Below are 21,215 nucleotides of genomic sequence, written 5' to 3'. Positions count from 1 at the left end.
ATAATACCAGTACTTGGGAGACAAAGGCAGGATGATGACTGTAGGTTCAAGGCCAGCCTCAGCAACTTAGTGTGACCCTCTTTCAAAATGAAAAATAAGAAAGGCTAGGGGTACAGCTTGGTAGAATACCCCTGGGGTTCAATCCTTGGTACCAAAGGGGAAAAAAGAATGAGCTGGTTCTATATAAACTGATATGGAAAGCTCTGTACAATATAATCAAAAGATAAAAAACCAAGGTGCTGAAAGTACATTTATGTGGGAAAATATTAGATTTTTCCATATGTTTATAAATGCAGAGGCAATTCTAGGAGGATCCATAAGGAACTGGGACCTGTGTTTACCTCTGGGAAAGAGAATTAGATTTAGAGCCTCTTGTAGTTTTAAAATTTTGTATTATGTGCCTTTATTACCTATTAAAATACTCCAAATACTCCAGAGTTTAGAAATAAAAATCTAATACTACCCACAAATGAGAAAAACTGTTATAAAGAACTTTGTTACTAGATAAGTGTTTTATATAAGCATATTAATCATTACTAAATTTGTATAACTTGGGAGAGACAGCAATTGTTAAAGCAAAAAGGACTTCGCATTACTGAAAATCTGCCTCCTTCTAGATTAGATCTTTCAATGAACATGCAATTTTGAGAAGTTACAATTCTGAACTATGGTTTGAAAAATCAGTATTTTAATTTTTATATCCCTGTGTTTCCTGTTTTGGTGTGTGTGTGTGTGTGTGTGTGTGTGTGTGTGTGTGTGTGTGTGTGTATATATGCATAAAATCAAAGGTGAGCCATTACATGATTTTCATGTGAAATGGAGGTAAATTTGAACTGACTGTAAGAGATGATAAAGTATTATCCTAGTTATTAGAACTACTTAAAGCTTTAAAATATAAAGAGGCTTTCACATTAATAGACAAAAATGTAGTACCTTCAAATAAATGACAGCATCAGTACCCACGCCTTCCATGGAATACAGTTTTAGGTCTCCCTGAAAATATCTGGCATACAGACGAGAAATTGGCAAACCATAACCAAATCCGGCCTAGAAAGAAAAGGCAAGTAGTACAGTGAGACAGGCACAGATGTTTCATATGAGGACCATTCAGAGAAGATGAAAATGAATTCTTGATTCAGATTTAAATCATATGAATTATTGATTCAAGCTTTACAATGATATGTATGCTTATCTATGGCAAACAATCTCTTCATCTTGCAAAAACACTTCTCAGACATTTAGATAATAACAGAAACATTCCAATTTTTTTTTTTGCAGCACTAGGGATGGAACCCAGGGGTATTCTACCTTTGTGCTACACCCCCAACCCTATTTTTTATTCTTTTTTTTTTTTTTTTGCGGGTCTGGGGATGGAACCCAGGGGCATTCGACCTCTGAGCTACACCCCCTGCCCTATTTTTAAAAATTCTTTAAATGAAACCGGGTCTCAAAATTCTCAAAATGAAACCGGGTCTCACTGAGTTTTAGAGGGCCTCACTAAGTAGCTGAGGCTGTCCGCGAACCATGATCCTCCGGTCTCAGCCTCCCGAATGCTGGGATTACAAGCGTGCGCCACCACGCCCAGCTTTTATTCTTTATTTTGAAAGAGGGTCTCACTGAGTTGCAAACAGCCTCACTAAGTAGCTGAGGTGGTCTGTGAACTGTGATCCTCCTATCTCCACCTCCCAAATGCTGGGATTAAAAGCGTGTGCCACCACACCCAGCTTTCCAATTTTTGATTAATGCTGTTTAGCATTTTGAAGTAAAATTTTAGCACTTTCTAAAAGCATATCCCACATCAAATGGAATTTGATCTAATGATAAAATGTCAACCACATTCATTTCAAAATTCCATTCTAAGATTTCTTTGCTCTCTTGAAGTGAAAATTAATAACACAAGAGTTCAGATTTACCATAATAAGGCTAAAATGCTAGAGAAAAAACAATTTCCTGAAAGGCTACTTCCTAAGCTCTGATAATGCTATAGTATGTTGATATATTATAGTTCTAATATTTTTAGAGGTAAGAAAAATATTTTAGTATCTTCCTGTATCTCTGTCATGGAACCCTGATGGTCAATAACAGTAATTTTTTAAAGGTCTCAAATACTTATAAGAACATTAAGAATAATGAAGACAAAATTCAGTATTCTGTGGTAGTCATGGGTGAAGGACGAAAGATGTTATCTTACCAAGCTTTATTACCTCTAAGTCTGTGATCAAGGTTATGGAAGGAGGTCAGTGGGTAAGGCTTTAGATTCAGAAAGACCTGAGTTTAAATCTACCTTTTTTGTGCAACTGAGAAGTATACTCAACCTTTTTGAGACTGTTTCTCATTTAAAACAAAAGAAAACTTATCTTAGAACTGCTATGAGGATCAAGTGATATAATAAGTGTAAAGTCTGTGTGCGTGGGGGGGGTACTGGTACTGGGTTATTGAGCCCAGGGGCGCTCTATCACTGAACTACACTCTCAGTCCTTTTTATTTTGAAAAAGGGTCTCACTAAGTTACCGAGAATGGCCTTGAACCATTGATCATCCTGCCGTATTCTTCCAAGTATTGGATTCGAGGTGTGTGCCAGCATGCCTCGCATAAGTGTAAAGTCTTGGCATAGTGCCTGACACATAGTAAGAATAAATATATGGAAGGTGGTATTATGGCTACTAAGAGCAGCAATTTTACCAAGATATATGTTTCTGCCATTTTCTAACATCTTAATAACGTTGATATCTTCCTCAAGGTTGGGTCTTGCTGGAAGTGTGGGGGCAAAAGAACACAACCTGTCATTTCAAAGCTTCAGGCCTGGCTGAATGTGGCTAGCAACGAAGATGAGATATCCGCGGCAGAGACTCAGGTTACTGCAGTAAATCAAAGGATGTGCTCCAGAAAGAGACCAGAAAGAAAGGGATCTCTCCCTGTGTTCAATGAAGGCCTGGAGCCTGCCCTCAGGTCTAACAGGAGCAGCTGAGAACACAGCAGTCCCTGTGAGGAGGCAGGGAAGCCCCAAGTTCTGACAAACACAGAGGAGGGGCCTCTGTCTTGGATTTACTAAGGTTCAGGAAAGGTTTCCCAGAATGTTAAAGGATCAGTAGGAGTTAGCTGGAATGCACAATCCTGGAAAAAAATGCACGTGTCAAGGCACAGAGGTATAAAACACTAAGTTGGTCAATGAGATAGTTATGTTTTCTAGTAGTCTATATCCATGTGCCCACTTTGAAGCTGTGAAGTTCACTAACTGGGGAAGGCACCAGGAGAAACCTTTGTTCAAAAGAAGCCATACAGGATACTGGGAAGAACTCAGGAGGAGCCATCCAGCTCTACCACTAATTAGCTCAGTGACCTCGGGAAGGTACCAATCTCACCTCCTCATCTGCAAGATGGGAAGGGTGTGGGTCCATATTTTATGGTTTCTTACTTCAATTCCTTAGTTTCATCATTGGCCTAACAGCGACTCTCAGGATGCTATTTTAAGGCCTAGAATAGACAATCCATATTCCTTTTAAATAACTGGGGAAGGCACTGGACTTGTTTGTAGTGCCCTTTTCCCTTCTGATGTTTATTTAAGTAGGTACCGGAACCTGGTCAAGGCAATGCCTTTCTAAATTGATCTTTCACGAGTTTTCCTGAATCCTATATAAATGATTTCCTCTCTGTTTTCCACATGCTGAGTTAACAAACTCTGTCTCAAATAAACGATGCAAAGTGTTTGATTTTATTCATACAAATACAATATAATCTTATGTGCTTATCAGTCAGGTAGGACTTTAAAATGAAACTTAATTTGTACCCTGAACCATTTTGCAGACTGATAGATATGTTGCTGTGTTTAATGACAAAGGGTTCAATTGTTGTTTGTCAATTAGAAACACTCAGCAGGGGAAGGAAGTGTGGCCCTACCAGGATCTAACTGCTGCCATGGTAACCAGAGGCTTTTCTCACTGCCTTAATAGGGCCCAAGGTTATTTCCCGAGTGCTACAGAAAGGGTTCTGAGAATGCATGCACCACCTATATTTTGTACTTAGGTTATTTAATATGAAAAATGTAATGTTTTCAAAATTGAACATTTTAATTATATAAACAAATTTAAAGGCAGAGATTTGCAGGGCCTCTATGATATGCATCACCCAAGTGCCCGGGACCAAGCTGCAGCTACACACCCTGCACGGTCCCTCTGCTCAACCACTGGTAACTTCCACCCCATCCAAGGCTAGCGCTAGGTGGTAAATGATGCTCCGGGAGCAGCCTTACCACAGCGAAATGCTTTTTCACCGTATTGGGAGTGAGGCACTCAGCTCAAGAGTGCTTCTTAGACAAATTAGAGAAGCAATCTAAGTCCAAAGGACACACAAAGAAAGTAGCCAAGGCAAAAAGTTCCCCTTCTTTCAAACCATACAGGAAACATCGTAATTCAACAAGGCTAGTTCAACAACCTGGGGAGAGGGGCAGCTTTCTCCCCCACCACGTTAATGACCTTCCTTCAGCAGCAGTTTGCAAAGCTTACCAAAGGGGCAGCTCTTGTGGGCTCCAAGCTAGGTCTAGGAGCAGTTGAATACATGTAGTTAAAAAGACGATCTATTTTTCGAAGTGGGACTCCACCACCTTGGTCACTAATCTGCAGTATACAAAATGTTAGCAAAAAGATGTCAATCTATACTTAGTAGGAGGCAATGAGTTCATTAAATAAAGTCCATGCTAGAGTGCTCTAAAACCCACGAGAGATTTGGACCTCCCACTGAAATATGATTCTTTTGGGAACAGTATAAAACAAGATAGGCAGAATAATGCAGTAGGATTCAACTGGCTTGGGGTTGAGGTCTTGTTTAGTGAACTTTATTCATCTGTTTTGCAGAACTGGGGATTGAATTCAGGGGCATTCTATCGCCAAGCTACACTCCCCCAGCCCTATTTTTTATTTTTATTTTTTGGTACTGGGGGTGGAAGCCAGGGGCTTTTCTACCTCCGGTCTATACTCCCAGACCTATTTTATACTTTATTTGAAAAAACAGGGTCTCACTAAGTTGCTGAGAGCCTCACCAAGTAGTCGAGGCTGGCTTCCAACCTGTGCGATCCTCCTGTCTCAGCCTCCCAAGTGCTGGGATTAGAAGCATGCGCCACCACGCCCAGCTTATTCTTTATTTTTTAAATAGGGTCTCATTAAGTTGCTGAAGCTGGCCACGAACCTGTGATCCTTCTGTCTCAGCCTCCCAAGTAATGGGATTACAGGCATGCGCCACTACACCTGGCTTCAGTGAAGTTTAAATGAGGTCAATCAAGCTAAGAATCCAGCACAGTACATTCACTTAATGATAGGGGTGTCACTTAATGACATGGATACATATAGAACATGCTTATACAACCTAAATCAGCTAAAATGTTACCAGGCAATATAAGCTTATGGGACACCATTGTATATGTGGTTGGCCCATTACCTACTGACCATCATAACATGATGATATTTGTAAATGAGACACAAAATAAACGTCAGTTTTATTCCCTTTCCTCTGATTTTTCAATGTCTAGATGCTATTAAATCAACTGATAATTAAAATATAAATGCAGGTACCTTAATAGACAAGTCTTCTTTACCCAAAGTAACAAGGGTTTTAACAGCCGGGTAGCCCTCTTTTCTATCTTCATATAGTTCGACTGTCGCTCTCATTGAATTCTAAAATAATAAGACCTTTTTAACTGTACTGTTGACTCACAAACTACATTTACTTGTTTATTTGTTGCAGGGGGTTGAATCTAGGACCCCACACATGTTAAACATGCACTCTACCACTGAGACATTCCTCCAGCCCCTACAAAACACAATTTAAAAAAATAAGCATGAAATTACTTCTATCCAACAGTTTACTGCAGGCCAAATATTCGGTGAATTTATATGGAATTTTTCTCTCTAAAGAGCATGTCTGAACCTGTGTTCAGATCAAGGAATCTCCTGCCACTTTCTTTTGTTTTGCAGCTAGTTTTAGCTCCATCCCACATGTTAAATATTTATTTTTCTTTCTTTCCTTCTTTTTTAAAATTTTTGCTTTAGGGTATTTAAAATATTCAACTCAACCTGGAGGAATGTTTTTTTATCACCTGTAACGAAGCTGCAGAGGCTAATTTGTGCACTTTACATCCTATTTATCAGTCTGCATTTCTAGAGCGCCTTTCCTCTGAAGGAGGTGGGAAAACTGCAAATATTCATACTTCCCACAAAAATTAATCATTTGGCGGAAAAAAAGTCGAAGTATCAGTTTAAAAGAAATTCTGAAAAAGCCACAGCTGTTGAGGAGAAAGTTCACAATTGAATGCCCATCTCTACCTTAAAGTGTTACATCAGTAACATTCTAATTTTTGGAAGCAAACCAACATAACTGATTTTTCAGGTGTTCAATTTAATGTTTTACACATTGGAAAAAATGCAAATCTAGCTCAAACGCCTTGTGTCTGTAATCCTACTGCTCTCAACGCCACTTGCTACCGGGTAACAAAAGCAGTAGCTTAGGTCACAGAGAGTCTAGAGAGATGGAGTTTGTTCTGTTGGTGTTTTTGTTTTTGTTTTTCTGTCCTTTTTGGTTCAGCCTATCCACATCTTTCTCCTCTGCCTCTGCTGGATCTTCTAAATTGATTTAAATATGTAAAAGGTTTAAAGACCCTCTTAGGACTGGAACAACTACTAATACACCGACACAGTGATCAGATGCATAGATATGCATAAATATGTTTTTATTTTGGTCTAGTTACTACCAAATAAAGCCTTTGCCAGGTTGAAAAACTAAAAAGCATCCCTAATCTCATAACTGAAGAGAAACAGTATGGATTTTATGTAAAGTCGCTAAAGTACAATTAAGTCTCCAAATCAATATGTACTAATATTCATGAAAACTATACTGTACACAGCAATTTTTCATCTCACAGTGTACAAATTATAAAACCCACAGGATATCAGAAATAGAATTTTAAAATGGTTATGCAAAACCTTTTTCTTATGCTAATCTAATGAATCCATTATGCCCTGAATCAAAGTAATTTAAAATGAAGACTTCTTTCCATGTTTTTAAATTCCACTTACCTTGAACAACTCAAATAGCATGTGAAATAGATGTGAGGGCACATAAACCACCTGAATAGGTTTGTCAGGCGCTTTGGCTGAAAACAGAGACAAAACCGTCAATGAATAAGGGACAAAACTAGAAGACAGTCAAGAATGATGTTTGCATTCTATTTTCCAAGAATACAAAACAGAACGCTATAAAAGGCTAATTTAGGTCCCCCTCCTCTCAAGGCAGGAATAACACAAACACATGATTCGGAATCAAACAAACCAGAGGTAAAACCCAATTCCTTCACGTACCAGCAACTCACTCAGGCCCTTCGAAACTTAGTTGAATCAAATCAGAATGTTATCCTATCATCTATGCCATGATGTCCTGAGCACTGCATAAGTCCATTCAAATACCATTTGGCATTTTTCAAACTGGGAGGACAACCCTGTCACCAACATTAGTGGTCAGTGGTCAGCTGGGGACATGGGAAACCACAAGAGAAAAAGAACTGGTGAACTAGAATAAACAGCAGTGTTCAGTTTTGTTAAAACATGGTAAATTGGGTTTATTGTACAGTAGAATATGCAAGGCTCACATAACTTTTATCTACTAGCACCTAGAAGCTAAACCCCAGGAGACCTACAGTCTCTTCTCCTTGCCTCAGGGATCTTCTGAGGAAACTGAGAAACACTGAATCCTGTGTCAAATGCTAAGAACAGCGTGGGGTGGAGAGGAGGTGCTCAGAAAATGTAGTCCTTCCTCCTCCTCATGACCCGAAATCACTTAAGAGATTGAAATTACAAGAACTTTCTCAAGTAGAACACAGACATATCTTAGAATCTCAGCCCAACTACTTCCTCTAATACAGTAAATAATTAACAATAATACAGCAGAATGTGGTAATGTACACGTGTAATCCCAGTATGTGGGAGGCTGAGAAAGGAAGATCATAGGTTCGTGGCCAGCCTCCACTACTTACTGAGACCTTCTGCAACTTAGTGAGACCCTGTGTCAAAATAAAAAAGAATAGAGCCGGGTGTGTTGGCGCACGTTTGTAATCCCAGCATTCGGGAAGCTGAGACCGGAGGATCGCAGTTCGCGGACAGCCTCAGCTACTTAGTGAGGCCCTCTGCAACTCAGTGAGACCCGGTTTCAAATTAAAAAATAGGGCTGGGGGTGTAGCTCGGAGGTCGAATGCCCCTGGGTTCCATCCCAGACCCAAAAATAATAATAATAAAAAAGAATAAACATAGGTCTGGGGGTGTAGCTTGAATGTAGAATGTCCCTGAGTTCAATACCTAGTAACACACACACACACACACACACACACACACACACACACACACACAAATAGAAATTAAGAGTTAATACTTGTTAGCTTTTTAGCAATTTACAAAGAGTTTTCACACACACCATCCAACTGAATCCTTGTGACCTCGTGGCTCATGGGTAGGTAGCATTATTGGCAGGTGAGCAAGCAATCTTTGGAGAGAAGCTGACCTCCCCACACAAAAAGAAGTGATGCTAAAACTGAGCACATGGACCAAGAGTGTTTTAGGGGAGGGGTGATAAACCCAGAGTCTTGCTCATGCCAGGCAAGTACTCTACCACTGAGCTATATCCCAGGCCCATCTTTCTTTTGTTGCTGTTTTTGAGTCAGGGTCTTGCTAAGTTGTTGATGCTGGCTGCAAACCTGTGACCCTCCTTTCTTAACCTCCCAAGTACCGGAACTACAGGTGTGCACCACCACACCCAGCTCCTCAAGAGCTCTTGATTCTAAAACCTGAACTCTCCGACGATCAGTTATTTTAAAATAATTTAGTTATATATAAATAACTAGATAAATATATATAAATGACAAGATATTTTTAAAAGAAGAAACCAACAGTCCCTCCACCCTTTCCCATCTCGTTCCTTCATCTGTGCCCAGAGTCAGATACTCTTTACTATTTCTGCTATAGTCTTTAGTTAATATTTATATGATGTTCTGTAGCTCTTATTAATTTATAGGCTGTCTATGGGTTCTTTTCAGAAAGTAGAAAATCAGTAATATTGGTCAAATGATAAATTTACAAATGTAGATCACTACAGAGCAACCACAGCAGTGTACCTGGGTGACACTTCCTTCCCTTGTGAGTCCAATGATATGACTCCCATGCCACTTGGAGGACAATGCTCTCACCCTCAAAGTGAAACGGATTCTCTACATTCTTCCAACTGCTCAATATCAGCTAGCCTTTTTATGCTGCTTCCTATTCAGTCTGCATCTTTCTGTGTAAGCTGTGTATTTTCCCTGGAGTTTCTAACTGCCTCTCCTCTTGGGCAACCGGACAAGAAACATGCTTTCCCCACTGCCTCACCAAGATCTGCCAGCTGCTGCTTCTTTTGCATGGTATCCATCCATTCTTTAAGATTTTTCAAATTGGAATTGATTGCTTTCCATAATGGTGCAAAGCCATCATCCTTAATATTTTTTTTTTGGCGGTATGGAAAATGGAACCCACGGGCATTCTACCTCTGAGCTACACCCCCAGCCCCATTTTTTTATTCTTTATTTTGAAACAGGGTGTCACTGAGTTGCAGAGGGCTTCATTAAGTAGCTGAGGCTGTCCATGAACCACGATCCTTCTGTCTCAGCCTCCCAAATGCTGGGATTAAAGCATCCGCCACCACATTCAGCTCTAAAATTGTTTTTTGTTAGCTGGGCGTGGTGGTGCACGCTTGTAATCCCCGCGCCTGGGAGGCTGAGACAGGAGAATCGCGCAGGTTCGAAGGCAGCCTCAGTTACTTAGTGAGGCTCTCAGCAACTTAGTGAGACCCTGTCTCCAAATAAAATATTAAAAAGGTCTGGGAGTATAGCCCGGAGGTAGAAAGCCTCTGGGTTCCACCCCTAGTGCCACAAAAAAATTGTTTTTGGTTGAAGCTATAGACTGTTTCCTCCTATATTTTATATCCATAATATTCTCCCCACTGAGTCAGTCGGTAACATACCCCAGTAAGGTGTGTGTGAGAGCTACATCTCTCAATCCTTATATTTATGATTCACTTGATTGAAGGTTTAGCTAGGTAGAGCATTCTGAGTTTGAAATCATTTTCTCCCAGAATTTTATAAAGGGAGGTCTTCTGGAAATAACAGTGGAGCTGATAAGTTATTGTTATATATGTGTTTCATTTATACGAATGGCTTTTGCCAATATCTGATAACGCCATGTTTGAAACATTCTTGTTTTAATAATGAAGAACTGAGCTGGGCCTGGTTGCACACACCTGTAATCCTCGTACTTGGGAAGCTGAGACGGGAGGATTACAGGTTCAAGGCCAGTGTCCGCTACTTAGCAAGGCCCTCGGTAACTTAGCGAGCCCCTGCTTCCAAATAAAAAATAAAATAGGGCTGGGTGTGTGACTCAGAGATAGACTATCCTGGGTTCAATTTCTACAACCACAATATCAACAAATAATAAAGAATTGGATTCATCGTTCAAGGTAGATGATATTCATTTCCTACCGATGATCTTTCCTAAGTGAGATAGCCTAGAGATAGAATGCTTCTGGGTTCAGTACTCAGTACCACAAAAAAAAAAGAAGTTTTTATAGAGGGGTTCCTTCTTTAATCAGTTGCTTTAATTTTTTTGCACTTTTGGGTGTGTTGGTTATAAAGCTTCTGTTTAGATAGGCATTCTTGATTGGGTTTTATTTTTTCTATTTCCTTTTGTGTTTTAATTGTCTTATAGCATTTTAAAACTGTTGATATGTTTGCATTATTTACAAGTTAAAAACCTAGTAGCATAGAGCTATCTTCCATAGCCCTCTCACACAAAGTTTACAGTTGTTAAAGTTGCCGTATCCTTTGAAGTGCTAACAATCACCATTTCTTTTTTAAACATTAATTTTTTAAAAGTGGTATTAACTCTGTAATCTAGCCCAGATCTGTTTTAGATTCTGTTCTGTAATCATGAGTTTGGGTGGATTAATTTTCCATAGATAATATTCTACTGAAATGCCTAAAGAACTCACAAGCTGGCTTCTGTTTTATTCAAGGATTTTTTTTTAAAGTCAGAAAAGGGATACTGGAGCGTCTTCATGTATGTAACAGCATATTAAACTGGGGATAGTGATAAATTAGCTACAAAGGTAATATTGTATTAAAATGTTTAAGATAGCTGTAAAAAAAAAAAAGCTGACTTGGAGCTCTGTATACCTGACCAAGACTTTTCAAGGCTTTAGGATGAACAGCTAGTAAGCTGGCCTCTGACCAAACAGCTTCCTCTTCTCTGGTTGCTACTATTCTGTCCTATCAATTGGCATACTCCCTACCATCTGGTTACCCTGGAGTTGGGATTGGTTGCCCTGGGTTCAGTGTTTGTCCCCCTCAATTCACACACTGAAACTTAATCCTTAAAGAAGATGGGGTCTTTGGGAGGTGATTAGCTCATGAGGGTAAAGACTTCATGAAAGGGATTAGCAATCTTATAAACGAGAACCTAGAGAGCTCCTTGGCCCCCTTTTCCATGTAAAGACAGAGCAAGAAGCCACTTATCAACCAGGAAGTGGGCTTTCACCAGACACCAAATTTTCTGGCACCATGATCTTGAATTTTCACTCTCTAGAAACATGAGAAATAAATGTCAATTGTTTAAGTCATCCAGTTTCTGGCATTTTTGTTATAGCAGCCTGAAGGAACTAGGACAGTGGTCCATTGATGAAACCCTCTGGTTTTCTTTACTGTTTTTCTCTGATTCTTTTACTGTCATTTTTTTTTTCTGGTACTGGGGATTGAACCCAGGGGTATTCTACCTCCAAGCTACACTCTCAGCCCTATGTTATTTATTTATTTTTATTTATTTTTTGGTGGTACTAGGGATGGAACCCTTCTACCTCTGGGATACACTCCCAGACCTATTTAATATTTTATTTGGAAACAGGGTCTCTTAAACCAGCGAGGCTAGCTTCGTGAACCTGCGCGATCCTCCTGTCTCCACCTCCCAAGAGTGGGGATTACAAGTGTGCACCACCATACCCGGCGTTTATTTTGAAACAGAGTCTCACTAAGTTGTGGAGGGCTTCACTAAGTATCTGAGGCTGGTTGCAAACCTGTGATCCTCCTGTCTCAGACTCTTAAGTACTGGGATTACAAGCGTGTGCCACCATGCCCAACTTTTTATTGCCAATTGTTTTGTGTAGTACTGAAGACTGAACCCAGAGGCATTCTGCTTTTGAGCTACACCCCCAGCTCTATTTTATTTTTTATTTTGAAATAGGGTCTCACTAAGTTGCTGAAGCTGGCCACAAACCTTCAATTCTCCTGTCTCAGCCTACCAAGTACTGGGATTACAGGCATGACCCCAGCTCTTTATTGTCATTTTAATGGGGTATGAGGAACAAGCTGAATGTTTAATCTATCTTGTACCAAAAGGTATGATTAGTTATATACACAGCCTCTGAATTCAACCTCTTCACTCCAAATCTCAAGGAAATGAAAATGACTTTTACAGTGTATACTTTTTTTTTTAGTTCAAACAACATTCTCTAGGAGCCATCTAAAGGCCTGCTCAATTACTTGCACTTTTCTTTGGGAATATTATAGTTTAGATTTCTTTCCTTTCTTTTAAAACCCTGTCAAGTGTTTTTGTCCATGACTCCTCTTTTTTCCCAGGTCTAGTAGCTATTAAATAGTGAATGTTTAATAGATGTTTGTGGACCTTCTAAAATAAGACACAAACAGAATATTAAATTTCCATCTAATAGTATATTTTTAAAAGTCAATGGAAAAAATGATCCAGGCTTTTCATGCTCAAGACCCAAGAAATAATGAAGACAATCATGGTCGTCACTGAAAATACCATTAGTTGAAACAACAATTAATAAATACCTATAGAACTCTAAATAGACATGAGGAACTGTATTTTCAGATAGATCTATAAGAATAAAAAAGGGAACTGGAGGCTAAGCAAGAAACTGTACTGAAAAGAAAAGACAGCAGTGCACTTAAGCACGGCTAATAAATCCTCAAAGTTAATTGATAAGGCTATTAACAACAGAATATGAAGCCAGGCATGGTGGCACACACCTGTAATCCTAGTACTTAGGAAGTTGAGACAGAAGGATCACAGGTTTGAAGCCAGCCTCAGAAATGTAGTGATGCCCTTAGCAATGTAGTGAGACCCTGTTTCAAAAAAAAAATAAAATAGGGCTGGGGGTGTAGCTCACAGGTAGAATGCCCCTGGATTCAATCCTGAGACACACACACACACACACACACACACACACACACACACTATAGTTCAAAGTCACACTGGGAACAAGTCTCACCTCTACCACTTGATAGCTATATACACACCTGTAATCCTAGTACTTAGGAAGTTGAGACAGAAGGATCACAGGTTTGAAGCCAGCCTCAGAAATGTAGTGATGCCCTTAGCAATGTAGTGAGACCCTGTTTCAAAAAAAAAATAAAATAGGGCTGGGGGTGTAGCTCACAGGTAGAATGCCCCTGGATTCAATCCTGAGACACACACACACACACACACACACACACACACACACTATAGTTCAAAGTCACACTGGGAACAAGTCTCACCTCTACCACTTGATAGCTATATTAATAGGTATTTGACCAACCTGGCCCTCAGTACTCTATTTATGAAGTGGACCCAATACATATTTCACTGGGTAAATACAAAGATTGTATCACATAATGATAACTTGGTATACACGGAACCTTCCACAGAGTAAGTACTTGATATATGTTGGCTATTATCATTACTAAAAATTAATTTCTCAAAGTTAACAAAGCCATCAGTAATAGCTTTCGGACTATATGAGACCACTTGATTTAGATGTTGGTTATTATTATCATTACTAAAAGGTAATTTCTCAATATTAACAGAGCTACCAGTAATGGCTTTTTTTTGCTACTGTGGATTGAACTCGGGGGCATTCTACCTCTGAACTACATCCCAGCCTTTTATTTATTATTATTATTAGTAGTATTTATTATTATTATTATTATTAATTTGTGGTACTGGGATGAAACCGAGATGCCTTCTACCACTGGGCTATACCCCTAGACTTATTTTATTTCTTATTTAGAAATAGGGTCTCACTAAATTACTGAGGCTGGCTTTGAACCTGTAATCCTCGTATCTCGGCCTCCCAAGTACTGGGATCACAAGCACTCACCACCACGCCCTGCTATTATTTTATTTTCAAATAGGATCTCACTGAGTTGCTGAGAGCCTCACTAAGTTGCTGAGGCTGCCTGTGAACTTGTAATTCTTCTATCTCAGCCTTCCAAGTACCAGGATTATAGGTATACGCCACACACCCAGCTTGTAATAGCTTCTGAACTGTATGCAACCACTTGATAGTATCCATAAAATGATCAAGTACGGAGAAACTAGACACTGCAGATCCCAGGATAAGGATATGCCTTTCATATAAACCGTCTCCAGTTATCCATGACATGAAGTGAACATTTTGTTTCCCCCTAAGCCCAAAGCTATGAATATCCTCTTAGCTGGAAAGACTGATGCATAAATAAATAGTGAAGAGATGCAATAGATGTGTGTGTTATCTCTCCTAACTCAACCTCGACTGCCAGTAGCCACTCTACTAAATAACCAGCATGCGCCAGAGCAGTATTTGAGGAGCTAAAGACATTCTCCTTCTACTGCCCTGCAAGGCAACCTTACGAGTGAGGAAGCTGAGCGCTACGTAGAGAGACTAAGTGGTCTAAGACCATGTTGCTTAGGCATCAGCATCAGGATGTCAATCACCTGGTAAGCTACGAAACTTACATCTTTCCGCTAAGCCAGGCTGCCATGCCGCATGGATGGAATAAAGGTAAAGCGATAGTGGTTATTTGCTTCATGTTTTGGAACCTGAATGAGAAGAGCAAGATCATGAGAACCAGTATGATTAAATCATATCTGGACTTCCAAGAAACTGATCATGGGCTGCCACATGTGGACAGTCAAATAGAAAGTAGAATGGGGGTACAGCTCAGTGGTAGAGCATGAGCTTAGCAAGTGTAGGCCCTGCATTGGCTCCCCAGCACCAGAAAGAAAGAAAAAAGTACTTCAAACTAGAGCTCAAACAAAATTCTGTTATTTTGAACGTTCCTGCTGAATTTGTTACAGAGGGCTGGGGAGTACAGTTCGGTGGTGGAGTCTTTGCCTAGCATGCACAAAGCCCTGGATTCAACCTCTAGTACTGACAAAAGTGTTACAGAAAAAAATGAAGAAAATTCACCACAGCTTTCCCCTAACACCCAGAGCTCTAGCAATGACTGGTAAATATTGGTGGTATTGCCCCTGTGTGTTCTCTGTAATTCTGGTTACTACTCTCTTAAAAGGCCATCCTGGGAAAAGGGAAAAACTCCAAAAAAAAAATCAGAAAGAAAAGATAATATGCCAAGCTAATAGAATTTCAGTTCTCAGGAAGCAAAAAATTGGTGTGTGTGTGTTTGTGTGCGCGCGCGTGTTGTGTATATGTGCACGTGCATATGTTACTGGAGATTAAACCCAGGGACATTCTACCTCTGTGGTACACCCTCAGTTCTATGCTATTTTTCATTCTGAAACAGGGTCTTGCTAGGTTGCTGAGGGCCTCACCAAGTTGCTGAGGCTGGCCTCAAACCTGTGTCCTCCTGTCTCAGCCTCTCAAGTACTGGGACTTCAGCTGGGTGCCATCGGACTCAGCTAATAAATTGTCCTTTAGTGGTAGCCTCGCTCACCTGAAGGCCAAGCAAGCGCTATCATTCTATGGTTAAAGGCACGCATTGTGGAATGGAAGCATCCTGAAAGGGAATGCTGTGTAGTTTAAATGAACTGTGAAAGTGCATCCATATGAAAGTGGACCTGACTCCTCCCTAGAAAACAGAGTCAGCTGCCCTACTGTGGGGATCACACAGTCTTTCATCACAAAGCAAAAGCATCTACTTAAGGCATTCAGGATCCCTAATACAGAATTGGTAAGAGCTCAAGTGCACTCCTTAATCATGCTCACGAAGAGCCTTGGCAGTCAAGAAATCATAAATACGGATCATAACTACTGCCTATAACCCCCAGCATTCACACTTCTCTCAATGATGGGGAAAAAAGAGTTATACAGCCGGGCGTGGTGGCGCACGCTTGTGATCCCCACGCTTGGGAGGCTGAGACAGGAGGATCGCACAGGTTCGAAGCCAGCCTCAGCAACTGAGTGAGGCTCTTGGAAACTTAGTTTCCAAATAAAGTATAAAATAGGTCTGGGAGTACAGCCTGGAGGTAGAAAGCCCCTGGGTTCCACCCCCAGTACCACACACACACAAAAGAGAGAGGTGTATCATCCATGAGATAGGGCCCCAAAGAGTTGTAAAGCTCTTGTTGTGGCTGCTCAGCATGCCGGCCTTGGCTGGGGAGGAATGTGCTGACCAAGCCCGCTCTGGGACAGCAAGCACAGGCCCACTGCTCTGCCTGCAGAATGAGCAAGGCTGGGGCACACGAAGGAGACGCGTGTTACTACCCGAGACTGTAAGCACCGTTGTTTGACCAGTACAAATCTGGGCAGTTAGGCCAGGTCCAGACCCAACTAGGCCAGACCTTGCCAGTAGGGGAAACAAGACAGGATGCTGACATGCTTCAAAATAGACGTATCCAAGCCAGGTCCACTCAGTTCTGACCGTGTATTTACTCAAAACAGAGGCACTGCCCTTCCCAGAAAACACAAGGAACTTTGAAAGCATCTCTGACTTTACACATTGAGCAAAAGTCCTTCAATGGTCACATTTTGGTCCTACTACAAGGCAAATACTACCTTTGGAACATTTTTAAGAGGGAATATATATATATATATATATATATATATATATATATTTTTTTTTTTTTTTTTTTGGTGGTACTGGGGTTCCTGGAAGCCCTTCTACCTGCGGGCTACACTCCCAGACCTATTTTATATTTTTATTTGGAAACAGGGTCTCTTAAGCCAGCACGGCTGGCTTCGAACCTGCGCGATCCTCCTGTCTCCGCCTCCCAAGCACGGGCATTACAAGCGTGCGCCACCACGCCCGGCTAAGAGGGAATTTTAATTGTAAATTTTTAGTTGTAGATGTTCATGTCCTAAGAATTAAGTCAACCTTCAGAAATACTCCCCACACGTTCGTGAATTCTCCTGGCCTCCAAACATACACACTGCACTTCACTGCTCATTATGTGGCATACAGAAAAATTAGTAGCCCTGAATGTACACCCAAAAGGAAATGGCTAAATAAATTATGGTCATCTGCACTACAGGTGATCTCTAAATGACATTAACACATGTGAAGATTTTCAAGGTGAAGCAAGAAACATAAATTAAGCCGGGTGTGGTGGTACATGCCTAGAATCCCAGTACTTGGGAGGCTGCGACAAGGAGGATTGTAGGCTCAAGGACGGCCTCTGCAAGTAGTGAGACTCTTAGCAGCCTAGCTGGACCCTGTTCCCAAACACAAAAATAAAAAGTGCTAGGGTATGGTTCAAGGTAGAATGCCCCTGAATTCAATCTGCAGTAACACACACACACACACACACACACACACACACACACACACACATACACACACACATACACACACACACACACATACACACACACACATACACACACACATACACACACACACATACACACACACACATACACACACACACACATACACACACACACACACACACACACACACACACACACACGAATGCCACTGGGTTCAACTCCCAGTACCACACACCCACATACAAACACAAACGGCTACAGAACATGCAGAGTTTCAATCCCGTTCATGTGAAAACAAAACAAACCAGAGCTCTACACGGTGACCGACAGCGGGGCTTTCAGTTTTTACTCACACCCCATGTTTGTATTTTTACGATGAGTTGTCTCTTTTGTCGTTTACAAGTAAAAAATAAAAGTAACATGTAAGTAAATATGTAATTATATGACTAAACATAAGAAATCAGCTAAAACACAACTATCTAGAGGGTTGTTGTTTGTATTCTTCTAGCATAAATCCAAAACATTTTAAATGAATTTGCAATATTACAAAATTTTATAGCATTTAGCATGTGATTAAAAAAAAACCTTAACTATTCTCACACATTATTCCTGTAAAGCATTATGTTGAAAGACTGAATAGTATTCTATCTTATGGCTATATTGCCATTTATTTAAGCAATCCTGTAATGTTGAAAATAGGCCATTTCCTAACTTTTCTCTTTAAGAAAATTACTGTGATCATCATTCTTGCATGTAAATCCATGTACATCTCTATTTTCTCCCCCCCCCGCCATGGCACTGGCAATTAAACCCAGGGGCATTCTACCTCTGAGCTACACTCCCAGTCCTTTTTATCTTTTGTTTTGAAACAGGGTCTTGAAAGGTTCCTGAAAGTCTCACTACACTGCTGAGGTTGTCCAGGAACCTGTGATTCTCCTGTCTCAGCGTCCCAAGTACTGAGATTACAAGTGTGCGCCACATACTCAGCTTTCCATTTTCTTAAAATCCATTTTTCTGAAGTTTAATTTACTATACTGAATAAATATGATCACTATTAACTTACTGGATGAAAGAGAAAGGACACTGTTAGCATATTTTAAAAAGGCTAAACCAATTTAAACTTACATAAGAAATGTATGGACTGATGACAGAGTATTTTTCTAGGCACAAATTCAAAACATTAAAATGTCTTAATCATTATAATTTTGAAAGACAAAAGTGCCATTTCTTTGTTTGCCCTTCTTTGCTTAATAAAGCCATACATTTTTCCACATTTACTGACTGCTTGCGTTTGTTATTTAAAAGTGCCTATTTATACCTTTGTGCATCTTTTTCCTTGATTACATGTGTTCCAAAAACTTGACATTCTAATACACATAACTGTACAACAACTCCTTATAATAATATTCCTGGCTAACCCAATGTCTAAGAAAAAGGTTTTAAAGGTTATAAAAGATGAAAACAGCATAATCTTGGGGTCTCACTGGAATATGCTTCAGATATAATCAGTTTTTTTAGTCAGATTCTTTGTATTAAAGGTTAAATGATTTTTCTTACCATTGAATTCTTCCACTTGCAGGTCTGGAGCTACCAGGTAATACTGTTCACAGAGCATCTTGGCTGTTTCGTATGCATCTGCAAAGAAAGAAAAGTTTAGCTGTTGCACTAAGGATACAAACACTGTGCATGTGCACGTGTGTGTGTGCACGCGTGCGTGCGTTCAATAAACTGTCTAAACTGATATATTTAGAGTTAATCAACTACAACCTTTAAAAATAGTCTTCTGGCTTTAATATATTAGAATGGGACTAAAACTAACTTTCTCTTTCCTTAAAGTTTTAATGCCCACAATGTCAAAATACTAGATTAATGAATATAGCCAGCTCTATGCCAAGCACACTTCAACTTTTAAATTTTCCTAAAAGGTATTTTTATAAAAAATCTATAATTCAAGACTATACTTCTAAATACCATACAACATGACTAAATCATTGCAAAAGGATATTTGTTATAATTTAAAAATAAATGCCAGCAGTTTTATAATTTACTGGTTATTTAAAATTGAAACTAATCAGTATTTGCCGAATGAATGGGCTTCCATGAGTCATACAATTTCAATTATTGGAGACACTATCACTTACAAATGTTCTTTAAGTTAGTTAAAGGTACTAGGTTGGTGCTGATATCTATCAAGACCAAGAGTTTGGTTTTAAAAAGAACAAATAAGACAGAAGATAAGAAATTCAGAGAGATTGTAGAAATAAAATGAAGAAGGCATTCAGGGGTTCAAAGGATGAGGAACAAATTCTGAAGGAAAACATCTCATGTGAAATATTGCTTTTTTTTCTTGAACTGTAAACAATTAAAAAAAGAAACAACAACAACAAAACACTCTGAAGTCAGAATTTGTCTCGCACTTGTGTAACTGCTTAGAACTTGATATAGTGTCTATGTAAACGGTAGATAGTAGACCTTGGTTTGATAAATTTTGGAGAGGTATAGTGGATTGAACCCAGGGGCATTCTACCTTCAAGCTATACCCCCAGTCCTATTTTATTTTATTATTTTGAAACAGAGTCTAGTTAAGTTGCTGAGGGCCCTGCTAAGTTGTTGAGGTTGCTTGTTAACCTGTGATCCTCCTGTCTCAGCCTCCCAGTTACTGGGATTACAGGCAGGCACCTGTCTGGTTTGATACATTTTTAATGTTTTGATAGCTTACTTTAAAACTTTACTGAGCTATAATTCTCATACTATATAGCTCACTCATTGACAGTATATATAAAACTTGGTGGAATTCACTATATTTGACAAGTTGTATGTCCATCACCATAATCACATTCACAATATTTTCACTACCACAAGAGGAAGCCTTGTACCATTAGCAGCCACTCCCCTCCCCTCGGCCCTAGGATCTACTTTGTCTTTAGTGGATTTGCTATTGTGGACCTTTCATACAAATGGAATCACAGAATACATGGTCTTTTGTCACTAACTTCGTCCACTTAGCATAACGCTTTCAAGGGTCATCTATGTCCTAGCATGAGTTAATCCTTCATATTTTTAAATTTCTGAGTAAGAGTGCAATAAGATGCACATAGTAGAGCTTACTTTACTGCTGGGGAAGGACTGAAGAAAAAAGTCATATAAAGGTGAGAAATAAGCCGGGCGTGGTGGCGCACGCTTGTAATCCCCGCGCTTGGGAGGCGGAGACAGGAGGATCGCGCAGGTTCGAAGCCAGCCTCAGCAACTTAGTGAGACCCTGTTTCCAAATAAAATATAAAATGGGTCTGGGAGTATAGCCCGGAGGTAGAAAGCCTCTGGGTTCCACCTCCAGTACCACAAAAAAAAAAAAAAGTGAGAAATAAAGGATCAAGGTTGAATGAGGCTCATCTTTTTTTTTTTTTTTTGGTGGTACTGGGGTTCCTGGAAGCCCTTCTACCTCCGGGCTACACTCTCAGACCTATTTTATAGTTTTATTTGGAAACAGGGTCTCCTAAGCCAGCGCGGCTGGCTTCACACCTGCGGGATCCTCCTGCCTCCGCCTCCCAAGCGCGGGATTCCAAGCGTGCCCACCACGCCCGGGGAGGCTCATCTTAAGATGCTTATTTCTTAGCCAATGGTGTGGTTCACACATAAGAAGAAAAAGAAAGTCCTCAGGAGCAGTAGAG

General features: G+C 40.0%; 1 protein-coding gene across 1 annotated transcript in view; it reads right to left on the bottom strand.

The window, feature by feature from the left end:
* PDK3 (pyruvate dehydrogenase kinase 3) overlaps positions 1-21,215 on the bottom strand; it is an 84,044-nt gene that overhangs the window by 4,047 nt on the left and 58,782 nt on the right. The window contains exons 6-10 of the mRNA XM_080718649.1: positions 19,105-19,182; positions 7,065-7,141; positions 5,565-5,666; positions 4,503-4,613; positions 934-1,047 (exon numbers count right to left, since the gene is read on the bottom strand). Of these exons, the coding sequence (XP_080574775.1) occupies positions 934-1,047; positions 4,503-4,613; positions 5,565-5,666; positions 7,065-7,141; positions 19,105-19,182 (482 nt within the window). The remainder of the gene's footprint in view (positions 1-933; positions 1,048-4,502; positions 4,614-5,564; positions 5,667-7,064; positions 7,142-19,104; positions 19,183-21,215) is intronic.

The sequence above is a fragment of the Muscardinus avellanarius genome (genome assembly GCF_963383645.1).
Source record: "Muscardinus avellanarius genome assembly, chromosome: X".
NCBI classification, from domain to species: Eukaryota; Metazoa; Chordata; class Mammalia; order Rodentia; family Gliridae; genus Muscardinus; species Muscardinus avellanarius.
This window is presented reverse-complemented; position numbering and strand designations above follow the sequence as displayed.